This window comes from Phocoena sinus, chromosome 13 (genome assembly GCF_008692025.1).
Source record: "Phocoena sinus isolate mPhoSin1 chromosome 13, mPhoSin1.pri, whole genome shotgun sequence".
NCBI lineage: Eukaryota > Metazoa > Chordata > Mammalia > Artiodactyla > Phocoenidae > Phocoena > Phocoena sinus.
Window position 1 is genome coordinate 29,168,377 of NC_045775.1, and position 21,111 is coordinate 29,189,487.

The 21,111-nt window shown below is 43.3% G+C and overlaps 1 protein-coding gene across 1 annotated transcript in view; it reads left to right on the forward strand.

Moving 5' to 3' along the window:
• Positions 1 to 21,111, forward strand: part of CRIM1 (cysteine rich transmembrane BMP regulator 1) — a 209,870-nt gene that overhangs the window by 78,728 nt on the left and 110,031 nt on the right. The window contains 2 exon segments of the mRNA XM_032652482.1: positions 17,882 to 18,124; positions 19,187 to 19,307. Of these exon segments, the coding sequence (XP_032508373.1) occupies positions 17,882 to 18,124; positions 19,187 to 19,307 (364 nt within the window).

Genomic DNA, 21,111 nt, shown 5'->3' on the forward strand with positions numbered 1-21,111 from the left:
ATAGCTGTGACTTCTAAACAGGAAATTAGTAAGGAAAAGAAGAGGAGAAAAGGGGAGGGAATAGAGAAGCTGGCTCTGGCCTTGTTGCTCGACAAGAGATCCACGGTGCTGTGACAAGACTGGGCAGGCAGAAGCGTAAGACCGAGTCTCAGTGTCGTGGGGTATGCATCAGTAGGATTTCACCAGGAGCAGATGTCCAGATAAGTCCGGTCGATCACAAAACCAGGGAGCAGAACAAGAGCAGAGAAGCACTGTTGAAAATGTGAGGAAGCCATGGCAGCCTAAAGGGATTTTACAGACGGAAGAGCTTCCAGAGGTGGAGGCTACACCAGGCCAAGGCCCTGGAAGTGATCTCTAGCTTCCACGTGAGGCTTTCGTTTCTGCCATCTCTAATGCTGAGACACCCTGTCTCGTATCACCAGCTCCTCTGGTCTTAGAGTTTCCACTTTTTTTCTGGCTGGGCCTCATCTTCTGAATGAGCTGGGGGAAATTACCAGAGTTCTAAGTTTCCTAGGGATTAGATTGTTACAGAGAAGTCCCTATGGTATAGAGGCACTAGGGTGTTCCTCATGGGAGCCAACTCCGTCCAGGGCCCAGTCCCAAGGCCTTTGGTGTGCATGCAGATTGTCCTTGTAGTCCATCTTGGCAGGCCTGCCATCCCTCCCATTCCCAGCATATTTGTTCTCTGTGTCTCAGAGGGCGAGGCTCTGCCTGTGTGGGTGTGTAGCCTGTCAGCACCTGGGTGGTGGACAGCACCCCAGCCACCCTGTGACCAGAGGTTGCTCTTCTGACCTTTCTTAGCCATTCCACTTATAAAGGTTACTTTTGGTTTGGTTTGATTTGTATATTTAGCTGAGTTCATGATAAAGTTTTGTGATCAGACTTTTAAAAATTAATTAATTATTTATTTTTGGCTGCGTTGGGTCTTCGTTGCTGCATGTGGGCTTTCTCTGGTTGCGGTGAGCAGGGGCCACTCTTCGTTGCAGTGCGCAGTCTTCTCATTGCGGTGGCTTCTCTTGTCGCGGAGCACGGGCTCCAGGCACACGGGCTTCAGTAGCTGAGACACGCGAACTCAGTAGCTGTGGCTCACGGGCTCTAGAGAGCAGGCTCGGTAGTTGTGGCACATGGGCTTAGTTGCTCTGTGGCATGTGGGATCTTCCCAGACCAGGGCTCAAACCTATGTCCCCTGCATTGGCAGGCAGATTCTTAACCAATGCGCCACCAGGGAAGTCCCTGTGATCAGATTTTTAATCTAGAATCTAAACAGTCTTAAGTGTTATGGAAGAGATGAATATCAGACTGCAGACTGAAGGATGAGGAAGCTAGGATGATGATTGTGTGTCTTGGTGGAGCCAGTGTGGGATTCCCCAGTAGACCTGGCTTCTGGCCCTTCCAGGTCGAGTGACCTGGGCAAGTCACTTGGCTTCTCCAGGCCACTGTTTTCTCTACTTATCTCTAAGAATTTCTGATGAAGAAAACTTTTCTTCTCCTTTGGCAAGTAAGTCCTGTGGATAAAACCATTCCCATGGAATGTAAATTGATACAGCCACTATGGAGAACAGTATGGAGGTTCCTTAAAAAACTAAAAATAGGACTGCCATACAACCCAGCAGTCCCACTACTGGGCATATACCCTGAGAAAACCATAATTCAAAAAGAGTCATGTACCACAATGTTCATTGCAGCACTATTTACAATAGCCAGGACATGGAAGCAACCTAGGTGTCCATCAACAGATGAATGGATAAAGAAGATGTGGCACATATATACAATGGAATATTACTCAGCCATAAAAAGAAACAAAATTGAGTTATTTGTAGTGAGGTGGATGGACCTAGAGACTGTCATACAGAGTGAAGTAAGTCAGAAAGAGAAAAACAAATACCGTATACTAACACATATATATGGAATCTAAAAAAAAAAAAAAGGTTCTGAAGAACCTAGGGGCAGGACGGGAATAAAGATGCAGACGTAGAGAATGGACTTGAGGACACGGGGAGGGGGAAGGGTAAGTTGGGACAAAGTGAGAGAGTGGCATGGACATATATACACTACCAAATGTAAAATAGATAGCTAATGGGAAGCAGCCACATAGCACAGGGAGATCAGCACCATGCTTTGTGACCACCTAGAGGGGTGCGATAGGGAGGGTGGGATAGGGAGAGTGGGAGGGAGATGCAAGAGGGAGGAGATATAGGGATATATGTATATGTATAGCTGATTCACTTTGTTATACAGCAGAAACTAACACACCATTGTAAAGCAATTATACTCCAATAAAGAGGTAAAAAAAAAAAAATTCCCGTGTTTTTATGCAAGAACAAGCCTATTGATTCCTCCGTCAATTAAACCTTCAAATCTCCAATCCATCTTTTTTTTCATACCTTAGTTGTAGAAAGGATTAGATTGATTTGTTGAAAATTCTGAGTTATAGAACATTGCAAAAGAAGCCCAGGCTTTCTGCTTAAAGTTTATATGTATGGAAAATCTAGGCTCACTGATAGCTAAGGGGTTTCTATTTATATATATCTCCTTGCTCTTATTAAAATATACAACTTACTGCAGTGTGTTATACATGGTAGTTGATTATTAAATATTTATGGATTTGCTGAGTGAATAAGAACATTCCTGGTACTTTTAACACCTAGATGTGGATCTTTGGTTAGAAGCTCATGTATTGCTTATTTGAGTGTTCCTCAAGTGATTTTTCAGAATGCTTTTTTTTTACTTTCATTCTTCAAGGGGCAAGACACTTCCCTTGTTTATACAGTTTACTTTCATTGGAAACTTACTGTTGAGGTTTCTCGTTGTCCTCATGTCCATGTGTCCATTCCCCTGTTCTCCCACAGTTATACAATTTTAACTAGAGATATGGCCACCCAGAATAAAGACTACATTTCCAGACTCCCTTGCAGGTAGGTGTGGCGTGTGACTAAGTCCTGGCCACATAAAGGGAGCAGAAGCAATAATACAACTTCTCACATTATGCCCTTTAGGGTTGTGACTCCCTTCCACTTTCTTCTCTTCCCACTGGTGGGAAGACTCTTTGGACAAGGGCTAACACAGCAGGTTTTGAAGAGCCAAAAAATAAAAGGAACTTAGGTCCTGAGCAATTTTGTGGAGCCCAGGCCCCATAATACACGTAAACTTAAATTTCATGGCACTCTTATTCCTAATTGCCACAAATTCCCAATTACCGGAGTGTGAATTTGTGAGAGTTGCTGCATCATAAACTGCTGTGTCCCCTTTAATTCGTTCTGCTGAGTCTTATTAATGGAATCATTGTGTTCTGTGTTGTATTTGAAAATATTTGGAAATAAGCTGTGTCCCTGAAAGGTGGGAGCAGCCCAAGCAACTAAGCACGGTGTTCACTTTGGCAGCAGCCCTACCCTCTCTTCCCCTCCAACGTACAGGCCTGAGCAGTGTGTCTGCTCTCTCCACGAGCGGCTGTCTGAATTCTGCCTTAAGCCTGAGATGGTAGCTCCATGCGGGTTGCTATTTAATATGGAAGAGGGTGAGATTGGCTAGGACCTCTGTTCTTCAGATCCATCAAGTCCATCTAGTGTATGTCACTATCCTCTTGTACCTAAAGCCAGCTCTACCACATGTCTATATAGAGACAGCCAGAGACAAAGGTAGAGAAATAGCTTGGCCTAGGGGCAGGAGAAAGGGCGGCTGAGCTTACGGGAGACTAAAATTTCCAAACAGATGTGATCTAAAGCAGCGGTACCCAGAGAGCAGCATCAGTAAACTGTGAATTTGTTAGAAATATACATCCTTAGGCCCCAACCCATCTGAACTAAATCAGCAGCTCTGGAGATGAGGTTCACAGTCTGTGCTTTCAAAAGCCCTCTAGCAGGGCTTCCCTGGTGGCGCAGTGGTTGAGAGTCTGCCTGCCGATGCAGGGGACTCGGGTTCGTGCCCCGGTCAGGGAAGATCCCACATGCCGCGGAGCGGCTGAACCCGTGAGCCATGGCCGCTGAGCCTGCGTGTCCAGAGCCTGTGCTCTGCAACGGGAGAGGCCGCAGCAGTGAGAGGCCCGCGTACCGCAAAAGAAAAAAAAAAGTCCTCTAGCATGTTCAAGTGAGAATCGGGGGTCTAAAGGGTGTTGAAAAGCTGAGAGCGGTAGTTACAATGGCTGTATCCCAATGAGAGTTACCGGGTCCAAAAAAAGCGTGGCTAGAGGAAAAGGACCAGGTGGGGAATGAGGTGAGGAAGCATTCTCTTAAGAGAGAGGAGTAAAACTAAGCTGGGATTCATGTGATGCTCCTGTAAGGGGTCTCAATACTGTACATCCTGAGTTTGGTACCAGGAGCCCATCTGGCCTCCTGCTTGTGGTTCAGGAGTATCATTAGCCAGATGTGCACAAGTGCCTTTGTATCACCCTATATACAAACTGTGCTTCTTAAATCGCCGGTATTTTTGAAGTGGAAAAAGGTGCTATAAACCCATGCTGACTGCAATGAATAGGGAAGGCTCTTCAGTCACTTACCTCTCAGCCCGGCAGGCTGAACTCCACCTTAGCCTGGAAGAGGTTTTGAGCCAAGACCTAAGCCCTTTAATGGCTATGAAGAAAAAAAAGTAGAATTTCCATGTAAGGGCTACCAAGAATATAAGTGCCTATTTAATAAATTATTTTTTGAAATGCCTTTTCCATTTTGGTAGTTGAAGTTGGAAAAATGTTTGGAGTACTATAATTATCATTTCTGGGAAAAAATACACATTGCAGTATTTTTGTTTTTGCTGCAGGTCAAGTTGTAGTTCAGGATGGAAAGTAAACACGTCCCTTTGCTCAGCTGCGGCTCACATATTTGTAGTCTCCCGGTGCCCTCTCAGCGGTTGCAGTGGATGAGGGTTTACGCCATGGGTACACAAAGGATACAAAGACAGCATAGAAACGTGGGGCCCTCTCAGGGGCTCGGCCTGGCGCATATCTGATTAGAAAGTTGGTGCTGGAGCCGAAGGAACGGTCAGAAAGGTGGAGAAGCCTTCAGAGAAAGTCATGGGGAGGGAGTGAGGCTGTGCAGAGAGGTGCTGGCCATCAAAGGTGGTCTGCAAGGAAGAGGCAATTTCTTACCCGGGAGGGCTTTCCTTCATGGTACAGGGGTAAATGTCAGGAGGCCTTTGTTTGGGCGAGGCAGTCATTACCATATATGCCATCCCGTCAATCTGGTAGCTTTGTAGGCAGGCCCATCACACATCCTGAATGCAGAAATAGCTGGGAAGACTCTCCAGGGAAAACTACCTGAATAAGGTAGCTTCCTTCCTTCTCTCCAGAGGGAGGATTGGTCTCTCAAAAAGCAGCATTTTAAAAAAAGGAATTAAAGTAAATGGAAGCTGACAGAGAAACAGCACTTGAGCACAACTTTTAGCATAGTAGGGTGATGATGTGTGCTGGGCATGTTAAGATATGTATGTGATACAGGGCATATTTGTGTGTGTTTCATAGTTATCTTTTTTTTAATTAATTTATTTTATGTATTTATTTTTGGCTGCGTTGGTTCCTCGTTGCTGTGTGCGGGCTTTCTCTAGTTGTGGAGGGCGGGGGCTGCTCTTCATTGCGGTGCGCGAGCTTCTCATTGCGGTGGCTTCTCGTTGCGGAGCACGGGCTCTAGGCGCGTGGGCTTCAGCAGTTGTGGCTCGTGGGCTCAGTTGTTGCGGCTCGTGGGCTCTAGAGCTCAGGCTCAGTAGCTGTGGCACACTGGCTCAGTTGCTCCGCAGCATGTGGGATCTTCCCGGACCAGGGCTCGAACCCCTGTCGCCTGCATTGGCAGACGGATTCCTAACCACTGCACCACCAGGGAAGCCCCTCATAGTCATCTTTACCTATGTCAATAATAGCAAACATTTAATGATCACATCTGTGTTCATTATGCCCAGTTACCATGTTGGGCATTAGGTTTAAAACAAACTGAGAAGGAAAGTGAACTAACAAGAGGGCCTATGTGTGTCCTGTGTGTGTGTGTGTGTGTGTGTGTGTGTGTGTATGTTTATACGCATACATACATATATACATATAAAATACTTGAAATATTCTTTTACATTTATATAATATTTTATATATGAAAGAATGTGTATATTCTTTTAGTCTCCAAACAGATTTGTAGAATAAGTATTTTTATGCCCTGTTTAACACAATGGTATACTGAGTATTCTGAGGTCTGACTCAAAGCTCAGACTTTTTCTAATAATTAATGATGGTGATGATAAGAACTACCATCACTTGGGCACTTAGATGTACCAGGTACGGGGCTACTTGCAATATTTATTATCTCACTTGACACTTAAAACAACCCTGAGGCAATTTTATGACCCAGAGAGGTCAAAAAACTTGCCTGAGATCACACAGCTAGCTGTAGAAGAGCCAAGATTTGAGCATAGTTCTTTCTGGCTCTCAAATCTTTGTGGTAAACCAGTAGCTATACTGACCCCCATGTAAGAGAGATAAAAAGCAACCACTGTTAAATGACAAGTAAGTGTTACAAACAAGTAGTTTATCTTTAGCAAGACAGAAATAAGAAAGGGAGGAAGGGAAAGAAAAAAATAAATGGCCAAAATATTTTTTCACAACTCTCTTTCTGTAATTTTAGCCACACGTTTTTTTCCCCCCCCATAATGTGCAGACCCTCATGAGAACTACCAGTTAGTTGAACAGTAAGAGAGCCTGCTGTTCCTTATTTGCACTGCTACTGTCAGCAAAGACAGAGCAGCAGCCGTGTTCTGCAGACTCTACCCGTCCTTTATTCATCTGCCTTTTATTGTTGATCATTTTAACTGAATAAGTATAGTCACTTTGAGGAAACTTTGAAGACGTTAGGTCAGCACATAATTTTTTGGGGGGTCCTTCTGGAGACTTGAGATCCATATGCCACCTCTGGGACTCAGAAAGTTATTGACGGTATTACTGACAGAACCCTTGGTTTACTGTTCTTTTTTTTTTCTTAAATCATATAAGATCACATTTCCTACCATATTGCTAAAACTCTACAGTGGTAACAAATACTGGAGTTCTAAAAGAAAAAGACTGGCCCCTCCTTTAATGTAACAATCATTTGTTGGTCTTCCTTAGCTGAGCAGAAGCCAAGAGGCCCTGGAACCTGACTGCACAGGAAGGGCTCACAGGACTTCTGGCTGGAGTATATTCGTAAGACACCCACAGGGACCAGCCTCTCATTTTACAGATGAGGAACACCAGACCCTTCATTTCACCTCTTTCACATCTGACATTTTAGTACATTTTCTTATATCCATGTCATGATTAAAGAAAGTTACAACCAAGTTAGTAGCAGTATCCTTTCCACTGTGGAGGAAAACTTGAAGTATGGAAAGTGACCCACCCAAAGACACAGAATCATTCAGCACAATAGAAGCTTTGTTTGTGTTCTATAATGGATGTTGCCTTCCGTTTAAACGCTACCCTGGGGAATTCTTCATTTCTAATGTTTATGCCTCTATGACATTTTCAAGCTGTTATGAAGATTCCTCTTAAGATGTTGCTGAACTGACCATACAAACTTTAGTTCATTTAAGTCTTCATCATCAGTCATTTGTCCCATTCTTTAATAATTTTCATTCTTTTTTTTTTTTTGGCTGAGTTGGGTTTTCATTGCTGCGTGCCGGCTTTCTCTAGTTGCGGCGAGCAGGGGCTACTCTTTGTTGCAGTGCGCTGGCTTCTTATTGCAGTGGCTTCTCTTGTTGCAGAGCACAGGCTCTAGGCACGCAGGCTTCAGTAGTTGTGGCACTCAGGCTCAGTAGTTGTGGCTCGCGGGCTCTGGAGCACAGGCTCAGTAGTTGTGGCACACGGGCTTAGTTGCTCTGCGGCATGTGGGATCCTCCCGGACCAGGGCTCGAGCCCACATCCCCTGCATTGGCAGGCGGATTCTTGACCGCTGTGCCACCAGAGAAGTCCCTTCACTCATTTTTGTGGGCTTGTGTTTATGGCAAGGAGGGGACACGAGGTTTTCAGAGAAGGCTATAGTTTATTAGGTAAAATTAATCTTTTTGAAACCAATCTTCAGGTCTTTTACATTTATCCAAACTATCCTTAGGCCTTACTTTATTGCCAGATTAAAAAAAAAATAAATTCATTATTACATATTGAAAACTTGTTACCGTGTGTGAAGACATGAATATAGTTATTTGAATGGCAAATCCTTCTGGGAGTAAACTGAATACATGTTCCTGGTGTGAGTTAACAGATGATGAGATAAAATGTCTCTGGACTCAAAATTCTAATAAACTTTCATAAGTCAGGATTTTAAATCCTGGAGGATGCACACAGGTCTCGTTTGGGAGCTAATCTCTCTCCCACTCCCTACTCCCTCTACCCCAGCACCTACCACCAGAGGCAGATGCTGGACACCCCTTTCAGCTTTTCTCATTTCTCCCAGGAAGATTCCAGAGAACTTGTTGATTCAGATGTCCTAAGATTTAAAGCGGCTTCCGATCCCCTGGGAGTATAGGGGACTGCGGGGGTGACGGGTGGCTAGAACAGTGAATAAACCCTTACGGTACATTGGAGTCATCAGGGAGACTTTAAGATACTGATGCTGGGGTCCCACTTCTAGTAATTCTGATTTAATTGGTCTGGGATGTATTCTGAGCTTTTGAACTTTCAAAGTTCCTCAGGGATTCTAATGTGCCGCCAGGGTTGAGAATCAAAATTCTAGCATTGTGGTTCTCACACGATAGTATGCATGAAAAATCTCCCGGAGGATTTGTTCAAGCACAGACTCCTGGGCCCCACCCTCAGAGTTTCTGATTCTGCAGGTCTGATGTGGGCCTTAGAGTTGCCTCTCTAGCAAGTTCCCAGGAAATGGCTGATGTGCTGGTCCATGGACTGCTGTTTGAGAACCACCAACCTAGAGCAGTTTGTCTCATCTGGGAATCTCGCTAAAATGCAGATTCTGAGTCAGTAGGCTTGGCACGGGGTCTGCGCTTCTGCAGCTCCAGCAGGCTCCCAGGGTCTGCGCTTCTGCAGCTCCAGCAGGCTCCCGGCGGATACTGCTGCTGATGCGGCCGGTCCAGCAAAGCTCTAATGGAAAGCACCGTTTCAACCCAATTCAGTAACATCCTGCCTAGAAAAGATGTAAGATGTGTGGTCAGTGAGATTCCTGGAGGTACCATGGGCTCAGCATACAGCTTGGACCACTTGGAGGCAGGCAGAGATCTGGAGGGCTTAGTGCTGCTTTGGCATTTGGCCAGCTGCCGTTTGCCTGGATGTTTGAACGTGCCCCTGGTGAAGCTCTGTTGTCAGTAGAGAACTTCATTGTAAAGATTCCCATTTTGCTTGAAGGAGTAACACAGTGGTCCTCAACCCCAGTCACACAATAGGATCACCTAGGGAGCTAGAAACAGATATTAATTCCCAGGCTCCTGCCCCAGAAAGTCTGCTATAATTGATTGGAGGTGGAATCCAGACAGTGGCATTCTTAAAAGCTTTGTAAGTGATCCTAACGCACAGCCAGGGTTGAGAACCACTGAGTTCAAGGATCGCGTGTTGTGGTCTTACAGATAATTTAATTATTTTTCTTTATATTGGGCTAATTTATATCCCACTCTGGTACAAACTAACTTTATTAGGTGTTTGAAAACAATTTAATGTGACATGTTTAACAAACCACCAGGGAAAGGCTCTGTGTAGATGCCATCACTGTTAAATCCTAAATTCAGAGTAAAAGAAAGTGCTGGGAAAGTACAGCTGGTGTTTCCGAACGAGCTGAAATATGAAATATTTCTGGGACTGTATCAACAAGCCTAATTTTTTCCCCTCGGGGTTATGGTTGTGTGGAACAAGTCTTCACCACGAAGCTTGCCAAAAAAGGTTATGATAAAATCATGGAATGTGAATGAAAAGAATTCACAGTGTAACTTTAAAGGAGTCAGCCTCTAAATTTAAAAATGCAGGGATGACATGTGTCTTGCACTTGTAGTAGAAGTCTTCAGAACCAAATAGTGCTGGGTATAAGAGAGCTCCTCCTTTATGTTTGTGTGGCCAAGAAGCAAATGAGATGGGGAGGATGGCCAACCAGAAAGTGATGAGGACACAGCCGAAGACCCTGAACCTCTTTATCTTTGCAAATGACTTTTTAAAAAATTTGTTTTTGTCTGCGTTGGGTCTTCGTTGCTGTGCGCAGGCTTTCTCTAGTTGTGGAGAGCGGGGGCTACTCTTTGTTGCAGCGTGCAGGCTTCTCATTGCAGTGCCGTCACTTCTTGCAGAGCACGGGCTCTAGGCGCGTGGGCTTCAGTAGTCGCAGCACACGGGCTCAGCAGTTGTGGCTCATGGGCTCTAGAGCGCAGGCTCAGTAGTTGTGGTACACAGGCTTAGTTGCTCCGCAGCATGTGGGACCTTCCCGGGCCAGGGCTCGAACCCGTGTCCCCTGTATTGGCAAGCCGATTTTTCACCTCTATGCCACCAGGGAAGTCCCTGCAAATGACTTTTGCATTCTATACTTGAGCAAAAATGTAGCCATTGACTCAACATACAAATACCAGGAAAGCTGAAGTTACTTTTGCTCTTGGCATTGTGGACTAGTGTGAAGTTCGTGCTTTGGAGGCTCTGCCACTTACTTTGTGACCTTGGCCAAGTTTCTTAGTCTCTCTGTTCCTGTCTCCTCATCTGCCAAGTAGCAATGCCGATTTCATCTCTTTCACACAGGAGTGGGAAGGGGTGTGAGCACGAGGTGAGGCATGGCACCTCACGGAGAAGGTACCTAGTTGGTAGATATTCTTTCACTGCTCTAACATGATCATGAGAATTGAATCCTTAATAAGAAACACCATCCAGCAAAATGTTTTTCTTATAAGTCTTTACTGGTATTTTTTACCTGTGAATTATACTAATTCAGATTTCTTCTTAACAGTCACGAGACAAATATTTTCTATGTGGCGAGTAGGTTTGTTCTTGCCTCGGAGACTTTATTCTTGCTGTTTCCTGCATCTGGGACACCCTTGCCCTGCAGTTTGCCTGCCTTCCCCCTTCTTTCATTCAGGTCTCTGTGCAGGTGCCATGTCCTCAAGAGACCACCTGGCCAATGCATTACAGTCGTATTGTCAATTCTGCTTCAAAGAATTTGTCACCGTCTGGCATTATGCTGTGTAGTTCTTTGTTTATTATGTAACTCCTCTAGAATGGTAAATCCAGGAAGGCAAGCAAGGACTTTGTTTTATTCCCTGCTCCAAGCCCTATGCCTAGAATCCTTGGCACATGGAACTCATTCAGTAGATATGTGCTGAATGAAGGGGTGAAGGAAGGATTCATAGATTGCATCTCAGCTGGTACCATGAGGTGTGTCTCCCAGGACCACCTGGTGGCCACTGTGATACCCTAGGCTGATGCCATAGCTACTGCAGGACTTCAGATTCTAAAGGAGTGAGGTTTTAAAGGAGGGAGATTACGAGAGTAAGGTATGGGGAAAACAGTGATCCCAGACTCTTCTCCTCTTAACTCTATGTTCTGTCTGCTAAACTCTGCGATATTAGTTCTAATCCAAATTTGGGTTCCCTTAAAATAGCTCCATAGTTGGAACTCCCAAGAATTTCTCAGAATGATGATGGGTTGCCTGTGTGCATGTATATTGTATACGTGAGAATTGGGATAGATTTCAGCAAAGCACAGAGTACCCAGCAGCACTGACTTTGTGTTTGTCTTTCTAAATTTACTGGTCCATTTTACGTGGCCTGTTTTTCCATTAATACGTGTGCAGCATATCTGCTGTTATTATTTTATTTATTTATTTATTTTTGCGGTACGCGGGCCTCTCACTGTTATGGCCTCTCCCGTTGTGGAGCACAGGCTCCAGACGCGCAGGCTCAGCGGCCATGGCTCACGGGCCTAGCTGCTCCGCAGCATGTGGGATCCTCCCAGACTGGGCCACGAACCCGTGTCCCCTGCATTGGCAGGCGGACTCTCAACCACTGTGCCACCAGGGAAGCCCTGCTGTTATTTTTAAATGGCCATTTTAAGAGGTTTTGAAAGAGGAAGAATGCTTCAGTGTCAGATGTGGGAGACTCTACAGAAATTAAATAGCTAGAATGAGAATCTGGCAGTATAATTTTTCTTTTTTTTTTTCTTTTTCCATTTAGTAGTTTTTCATTCGTCTTTGGTTTTCTTTAAATCTGTGTTTAAAGCAGAAAACCCTTGAATGCGTTTGCTGCTTGTAGATCATGATTTTACTTTTCCTGTTGACATATGGATGTGGAAAAAGTCTACAACTGGCCGAGATGCAGGTTAAAGTGACTAGGATTGATACAGACTTGCCATTATTATTGTAAAGTCACTTTAATACTGGGTGACCCTGTCAATATTTTGAGGCTAACCTCTTAAAGAGAGATAATATGATGAAACTAGCTTATTTCCCTTAATTACCTCTGCTGCAAGTGATCCTGTCACTTTAGTCTTTCTGTATGTGGGGCAGTTGTTTTTTTTTTGTTTTTTTTTTTTTAAGATGCCAGTTGCAAAGTGTTGCCCGGGCAACCAGACTGAAGAGGTTGTTAATTAAGTTAAGTACTATATATAGACTTGATAGACATCATAGGGAAAGAGTAAGGAGAGGCTTCTCTTCAAATGGATAAAATTTAAAATTCAGAGGTAATATCAGAAAAGCCTTCTAAATGATAGAAAATATATGGTGTGTCTGTAGTTTTCTCCTTATTTTCTCCATGGAAGAGAGATGGAGTAGAGACACAGATGAATAAATGAAATCGACTGCAAGAATTATTTAGAAACAGGCTGAGAAAGAAGGTTTTAGAAAAACAATTCCTGATGCTATGGTAACCATAGTTGGGTTCAAGCGACAGGCTGATGATGGGGGAAGGGAAGGATGCTGGGTGAGTGTTTTAGATAATCTGTTGAAAAGTGAATAGAGGGTAGAATGAAGAGGAGAATAAAGCTAAGACACTTGATTACAAAATTAAAAAAAAGATTTAGATCTTAGAAATCTAAAGTCTTTGAAAGCATCACTTTACAATTTGCCAAGTCAGTATAACAGGCTTGAATCTTCTGCCTGCTAGTCATGAACTTAACAACACATCCTTGAAAAATTAAAGTAAAAACTGTTAGAAATATGAGGAGAAGTTGCTGGTTCATAGTGGGAGATTTTTTATAGCTCCTTCTTGGGAATCAGGTAAAAAATGTAAGATGTAAGTGAGCTGAATGTCATAATTAAGCTTGATTTAATAGATTTGCAAGTTTGGATTCAATAAACAGAGAATACATGTCCTTTCCAAATACTTGTGTATTCAAAAAGTTGGCCATAGGCCACGTGTACATACATGCCAAAAAAACAAAAACAAAAGATAAACTCAAGAAATTAACAGAAGTAGAAAATTGTATAGCCTACATTTTCTGCCAACAGGGCAGTGAAACTATAAATTAAACTGAAAAGGAAAGTCAAGGAGAAAGAAAGGAAAAAGGAAAGCCACGTAGAAATTTATTAGCACTGTCCTAAAAAGTCCTTAGTTAAAGAAGAGATCAAAACTGAATTAGAAATGAGTTACATTGAGAGTAGTATGTATCAAAAATTAGAATATAACCAAAGCAATATTTGGCTAAAGTATTAAAATCATAATTAAAGTTATTCACACTTCTGAGAAAGTAGAAGAGAAAGTGAACTAAGCATCAATTTTAAACCTAGAGAAAAGCCAGGTAAACAATCTGAAAGACAAAGAAGGAAGAGATTCAGAAACTTGAGAGAACCCATGAACACATAAACCACAAAAAAGAAAGCTTGCTCCATAAAGCCTGAAATGAATTTGTAACTCTAGATAAATGAGGTATTTCTTAATGTATATATTTCTTAATATATATAAATATGTTATATATATTTCAACATATGTTAGTATAGATAATTCTAAAAAAGGTGGAACACCTGAATAATCTAATAACCAACAAAGAAATCTGTCCTTTCCTCCTTTAAAAATATACTGAGTTCAGACAGGTTCATGAGTTATATGAAAACATCAAAGAATAGATAATTCCTGTGGTATATGAACTGCTTTATAGCCGAGAAAGAGGCAGAATGATAAACAGGTCATTGAAAAAGTTAGTATAACTCTGGAACTAAGACCAGATGAGGCCAGCACACACACACGAAAAGAGAGAGCTGCGGGCTAATATTACTCAAGCTTATTAATCTAAAAATCTTAAAACGTTAGGAAGTCACACCCAGCTGGATCTTTAGAAAGAGGGTTTATTCTAAGAAAACGAGGCTAGTTTAAAATATACTAATTGATTATATTAGTAAATTAAAGGGAAAGCCAATATGAATCTTGAGAAAAGTTGAAAAAGCATTTATAATAAGGTTTAATCCTCTTATGTGGTACCTTGTGTGGTACCTTATGCCACGTGTGTTACTAAGGCAGGTCTTCAGAAGTAAATAAATCTCTCAGGGCTTGAGCTGCAAAATACGTTATCAGTCAGTGACAATGTTGGGACTGTTAAAAGAAACTTAAAGAGCAGAATAACTAGGAAGATCTAATATGTTGGGTTTTAATGAAAACATCTGATTATGTTTTTAAAATCTGATTATACATACCAAATATTTTCTAGAATAAGAATGTAATAGAATGTGATACAGAATAAGTTAATTACAGCACATTAACAAGAGTAGAAATTAAGTGCTGTTTGCAGTTAAAGTCATAGCACTCTTATTAATTATGGGACCATGTGTTTGTGTTTGACAGATAAGAGATCTACTCAGTGTGCTTTACACACTCCATCTCCCATACAGCCACGATTTGCTTTCTCCTCCTCAGCTCTTTGATTTGTTCTGCCCACACTGATGGGGATCCAGGAGTGGAATTCCTCTTAATTGTGTTCTCTTCTGAAGACAGTTGCTTGGGCTTGTAATATGAAAATTGGATATATGTATCCTCTGTATATCCTGCTGCAGCCACACTGGCCTCTTGCTCCTCTTGGGACGCGCAGGAGTGCAGTAGCTGTGCCCTCTGCTGGGATGCTCTTCTCCCAAGTATCTCCATGGCCCACCCTTCACTCCTTCAAATCTGTTCAAACATCAGCTTCCCAGTGATGCCTATTCCGACCAAATTGTGTTTTGTTTTGTTTTTTTTAATTTATCTTTGGCTGTATTGGGTCTTCATTGCTGTGCTCAGGCTTTCTCTAGTTGCGGCGAGCAGGGGCTACTCTTCATTGCAGTGTGCGGGCTTCTCATTGCAGTGGATTCTCTTGTTGCAGAGCACAGGCTCTAGGTGCGCGGGCTTCAGTATTGTGGCACGCAGGCTCAGTAGTTGTGGCACACGGGCTTGGTTGCTCTGTGGCATGTGGGATCTTCCCAGACCAGGGCTCGAACCTGTGTCCCCTGCATTGGCAGGTGGATTCTTAACCACTGTGCCACCAGGGAAGTCCCCCGACCAAATTGTAACTGCCCCCCACTTCTTCCATGCACTCTAATTCCCTCTTGCTCTGTTCTATTCCCCCACCCAGCACTTATCACCCTCTGCTACTATATAGTTTGCTTATTTATAATATTTATTGTTTATTTTATATCACCCTTCAGTGCATTGTAAACTGTATAAGGGCCAGGATCTATGTTTGTTTTCCTTGTGGTGTATCCCAGGCTGCTGGAACAGCAGGTACTTGAGAAATATTTTTTAATGAATTTACTAGAACTATGAGTATGAAGGCTCTCCTGTGCTATCTTTTGATTGGACAAGAAATAGTTACACACGGGGGCTTCCCTGGTGGCGCAGTGGTTGAGAGTCCGCCTGCCAATGCAGGGGACACGGGTTCGTGCCCCGGTCTGGGAGGATCCCACGTGCCGCGGAGCGGCTGGGCCCGTGAGCCATGCCCGCTGGGCTTGTGCGTCCGGAGCCTGTGCTCCGCAACGGGAGAGGCCACAACAGTGAGAGGCCCGCGCACAGCAAAAAAAAAAAAAAAAAAAAAAAGAAATAGTTACACAAGGAAGATGGATGGTGAAATGAAAGATACAGCAATCAAGGTAGAAGTGACCTGAAGGACACTTGATTTTGGAAATAGACCTACTTTTGTAATATAAAGAGCTAAGTGGGCTGGAAGTAAGGAAGCTTGGATTCTTGCTTTAATTTTACCACTGACCTTAGACACATCGCTTGAATTCTCGGACCTCAGGTTCTTTATCTACAAAATAGACTAAAATTTTCAGTTTAGAAGGCTGAACTAGGAGACCTCTTGCATCTAACCCTGCTTTGTGCTTCTTTGTGGATTTTACTTTAGGAAAGACAGAGCTTATGAACGTACCCCAATATGACATGGCATTATTTTCACCCAACGTTTTCCGAACTCTTTCCACTCAAGGTCATGAGGCTATGATGATGTGCTTTTGGTTTATTTCAGACTTCTCTTTTCTTTTTTTTTTTTTGAGTTTAAAAAGGTATTATTCTTTATTTTAAAAAATAGTGATAAAATATGCGTAATGTAAACCATCTTCACTATATTTAAAGTGAAGGCATATTAATGCCACAGTTCAGTGGCATTAAGTACATTCACATTGTTTGTGCAACCATCACCACCATCCATCTCCAGAACGTTTTTCTTTTTTTTTTTTTCACACACAACACACTGTAAGTGGATGACCACAACAAAAGCAACAATGATTGCACTTACCAAACACGAAACACACTCATGCTATGTCATAATATTGACATTCAGTCCAGGAATCCTTCACAGTAACAGCTCCTTTACTTTGCAGTGAAAATTGATTTGTATATTTTTTGCCTCTGAGTCCTTGTGGGATTTTTTTTTTTTATTCAAACAGAAAGTCACAAAAATTATAATCATCCTCATCAGTTCACTGAGTCCCATGTAATTAATTTTTTTTATCTTGATCTTTTGTTAGCACTTTTATGAATTCATCAGTTTTCCATTAGAGTTCCGAAAATGCTTCTTCATTCGGTTCAGCACTATAGTCAGTTACCAGAAACCTGTACTTGTCAGAGTCTTTTCCATGAATTCCTTGAAGATGAAACCCTTTTATAGGAACATATTTGCAAAAGCATCAGAGTACACCCAGAACTGTCTGTAAATGACAAAAGACTTAAAAATGACCACGGTTAAAGATTTGATGACAGTTCATAATAATGCAATTCACAAGGGCCTAATGGGGCTATAAGTTTCTTAAAAGCTTAAACCAAGAAACTGAGCTGTGGACCGGGGCTCCAGAAGCTAGGGCTTTTCTTGATTTATTTTTCTTATCTGTAAAATGGAAGTGCAGCAACAGGTTGGTGACATAGTACTGTAGAAAGGAGAATGAGGTACATTTGATGGATTTCTGCTAGGGATAGAAACACACCAGATGCCATTTCGGGAAATTACATGGGAATTTGGCCTCAATATCCATCTTGCTAAGGCTTTCATATCATCTTAATCTGTTCATCTCCTCAAATTTCAGAGCTTGGAGGTCGAGTTCCTCCGTGGTGATTCTCATGCATCTTGTCTTCAGTCCCCAAAGCAGCCATTAGGTATTTGTGGGCCTGTTTTGGTGTTTAAATGTACACTGTTTTCAAAGAATGGCCCTTAAAACTCCTCTTAAACTTAAAGATCTTTCCATTGGTCAGTGACTGAGTCCTGTTTTCAGAGTCTCTACGTCACACAGGCATCTTCCCTCCGCCTTTCTTCACCTGGTCCATGTGCTGGACATGGATTGTTCAACACAAGGGAGGGGACGGGCCAATGGAGAAGGCAGCTTCCACCTCTCGCTCTGGTGTCATGAGCAGGTCACAGGAAAGATTTCCATGGGAGGCTTAGCTGTGTTGGAGGGTTCTCACCAGATTTCTGTCCCTCCTGTACTCTTTGTTAGTTAGTCTATCATCAGGGCTGCCTGCACTTATGGGGAAAGTGCCCCATGCTGCCCCTGGGCCTGTGCTAAACTCTTTCTCTCCCATTTAGAAGAGAAGCCAGATTGCTCCAAGGCCCGCTGTGAAGTCCAGTTCTCTCCGCGTTGTCCTGAAGACTCCGTTCTGATCGAGGGTTACGCGCCCCCCGGGGAGTGCTGCCCCCTCCCCAGCCGCTGCGTGTGCGACCCCGCGGGCTGCCTGCGGAAAGTCTGCCAGCCAGGATACCTGAACATACTTGTGTCCAAAGCCTCAGGGAAGCCGGGAGAGTGCTGTGACCTCTATGAGTGCAAACCAGGTATGCACGGGCTTGGTCCCAGCAGCCTCGCTGCTTTGCATCAGAGGGCAGCAGCAGCCAGCCTTCCCCCGCCCCCCCGCCCCACCCTGGCCACTTGACAGTGGGACGCTGCAAACCTGCTACTCTGGGCTAACAGCAGCCTGGCTTCTGCCCTCCAGTCAGAGAACCAGATAATCCACTGGTACAGAAGTGCCTTCAGAGAGGGACCTTGCCTTTTTCTCTTCTTCTTTTTTCTTCCTTCAAAGTATGCTTGATGGGGGCCGTAGGGTTAAAACTTATGGTACTGTGGTTGCCTGCTTCATTCCCCCAGAGGAGGTCATCGTCCTCATTTGCAGATATATCTGTCACTTTAAAGTATTACATGTAAAAACAATCATCATACATAAAACAGAAAGTTATTTTTAGATAAATATATGCATCAAAATGCCAGACATTTTATAATGAAATACTCAGCCCCAGTCTTCCTCCTTGCCAGCTCCCCACCATCCGTCTGTTAGCTTTATAGCATGTGCTAAGTCATCTTTGACTGTTTACTCAACTTCTTTGCCACATTTGTTTTGTAGTCATGTCCCAGCTGTTTCTGGATCTATGGTATTTCTAACATCTTTGTTCTTGTGGCTGCATTTCTAATGTGGTCTGTGAATAGGTCTGGACTGCAGAGATTTCCTCTTCCAAAGTTTCTAACCATGGGTCAGATTTTTTTTAACTGCTTGGTAAATGTTCAAGCCAAGCAAGCCCTTGCCCTTGTTCGTCTCTTGAACTGTTTCATCAGAAATGCCTTGGGCTGATCGTCACCATCCATAGAACCACCACTGGTTTAACTCTCTGTCTTTCTCTGTGTCTGCATCTTAACTCTTCAGTGTCTTGTTCCCTTCTTTTCTTGAACAGAAGATTTGGGTCATATTACAGTTCTCTAACGTTGATGGAAATGAAAATGCCAGTGCTAAGACAGGGTTTCCAGGAAGCAAGGAGACTACAAAAATTTGAAGAGCCAGTGTTTCATTTGGGGACTGAAAATGCAAGGAAACGTAACGGTGAATGGTGCCTCTGTTTGCCCCCCAGTTTTCAGCGTGGACTGCAGCACTGTGGAGTGTCCCTCCGTTCAGCAGGCCGTGTGCCCCCTGGACAGCTATGAAACTCAAGTCAGACTCACAGCGGATGGTTGCTGCACCCTGCCAACAAGGTCGGTCCGTCATTCGTTTTTTTACGCTTTCTCCTCTGTCCTGTGTGTTAGCATCACGAAAGGCACAGTTTCAGGCATGCCGTTTGTTTTCTCCAAGGGTCAGAGAACCCTAATACCCTCCTGTTTCTATGGAGAAATCACTGAACGGTTACTATGACTTGGTAGTTCCATGTATCGTTCCCGGGGCCAAAGTCAACTGTCCTCAGGTTAAGTCCCTAATCCTTAGAGGCTCCTCAGGTTGGGGTGCCTGTGCACTTTTGCAGGCTGCAAACTAAACAGGCACGTGTGTCCCTCAGTCTGGAGCCGGGGAGACAGCAAGGTATCGATCCATAGTAGGCACGTCATTTTATCCTGTGCAGTGAATCTTACAGGTGTTTAACCATTGTTTCCAATGGGGTGAAACGCTGCATGCATCATAGAATTGCTCCCCAGGGATCCTTGACATTTGCAATCGCACATCTACCCAGACCTATAACTTGCTGAGGCAACAAGGAGTTTACATTCCTATAATGCTTTCTGGAGGAACAAGCACATCTCTCTTTGGCTTGATGGGGGAAAAGCTGCTGTCAGTTTAGTCTTAGTAGCCGGACATCCCCTTAACCCTGCAGGGCCAGACTTACTCCAGAACGCAAGGGTCCCCAGGCCCCCCATCCTTGACAGTCTTCATAGCACCACCGTAGAGCTGGTACTTTGTGCTTTGCTTTGGGAAAGACCGTGCTTGGAATCATGGGGTTTACGTTCTATTTCCCCTACTGAGTGCCCTCCCCTCTTCCCTACCAGGTCCTCCCCTCCATATTTCCCAGGTCACTAAGTCATGATTTTGACTAAGCCATCTCATTTCTTTGAACTTTTGCTTTACATTTAATATCCAGAGTTAACATGGTACCTTCCTTAACCCCATATCTAAGCTCTCTCTCCCTCAGTCCCTGTGCCAGGCACTTAGCATCTGTGTTTGTTGCATGAGTAATTGTGATTAAACAAATGGTTTGCTAAGGTAGGAATGTGTATGGTCTGTAGTTAAGGAAAGTATCAGTCATTTGTCCATGATTGAAGTAGACATCCAGAGTTTGTTCTGATAACTACTTTTTTCTTCTTCCGTCTCTTAAAAAGTGTTAATTCTTTGACATTTACTAGCCATTGTTGTGTCAGAAACCATAGGATTCTCTCAGACATATTTTACAGGACTTGCCCTATCCTTTATAGTGCATCGTAAAACAGGTGCAGAGATTTTTGTGAAGGTAACATACAGTGGCGTAGCACTTTCTTACGACACTGCGTTGTGATAATTTATGTGAAGATGTTTGGAAAGGGTTGAAGTATTGTGCAAACATAAGGTACTACTAATCAGTAAAGGAGGAAATGGAGTATTACTAACAGGGACAGATGTCCCTTCAAGGTCTTCATGAAAAGGAAGGTGGCACATGATATTAGACCACCTAATTAATCAAAACTAAGCCAGTTGTCAATTAACAAGACCTTTAGAGAGCAAGAGGGACACTTCTCAATTCACTTGTTATAAATGTAATGTAGCACCATTTGTATGTAGGAGGCACAGTAGGCTATTTTTTTCACTTTAAGGGGTCGAAATGGATAGAAGCAACAGGAAGACATACTTAATTTCAATTTAAGGAAAAAAAATTTCTTACAACTAATGATGTACAGTCATGCGCTGGGCTGCTTCCTGAGATAAACTGAGCTCCCTGGGGCCGGAGAGACTTCTTTCCGTCTGGATGGCCACCTTCCAGGAATGCTTAGAAGAAATGTTACCTTGGAAAGGAGGTTCAAGTAGAAGCCTTCCGTTTTT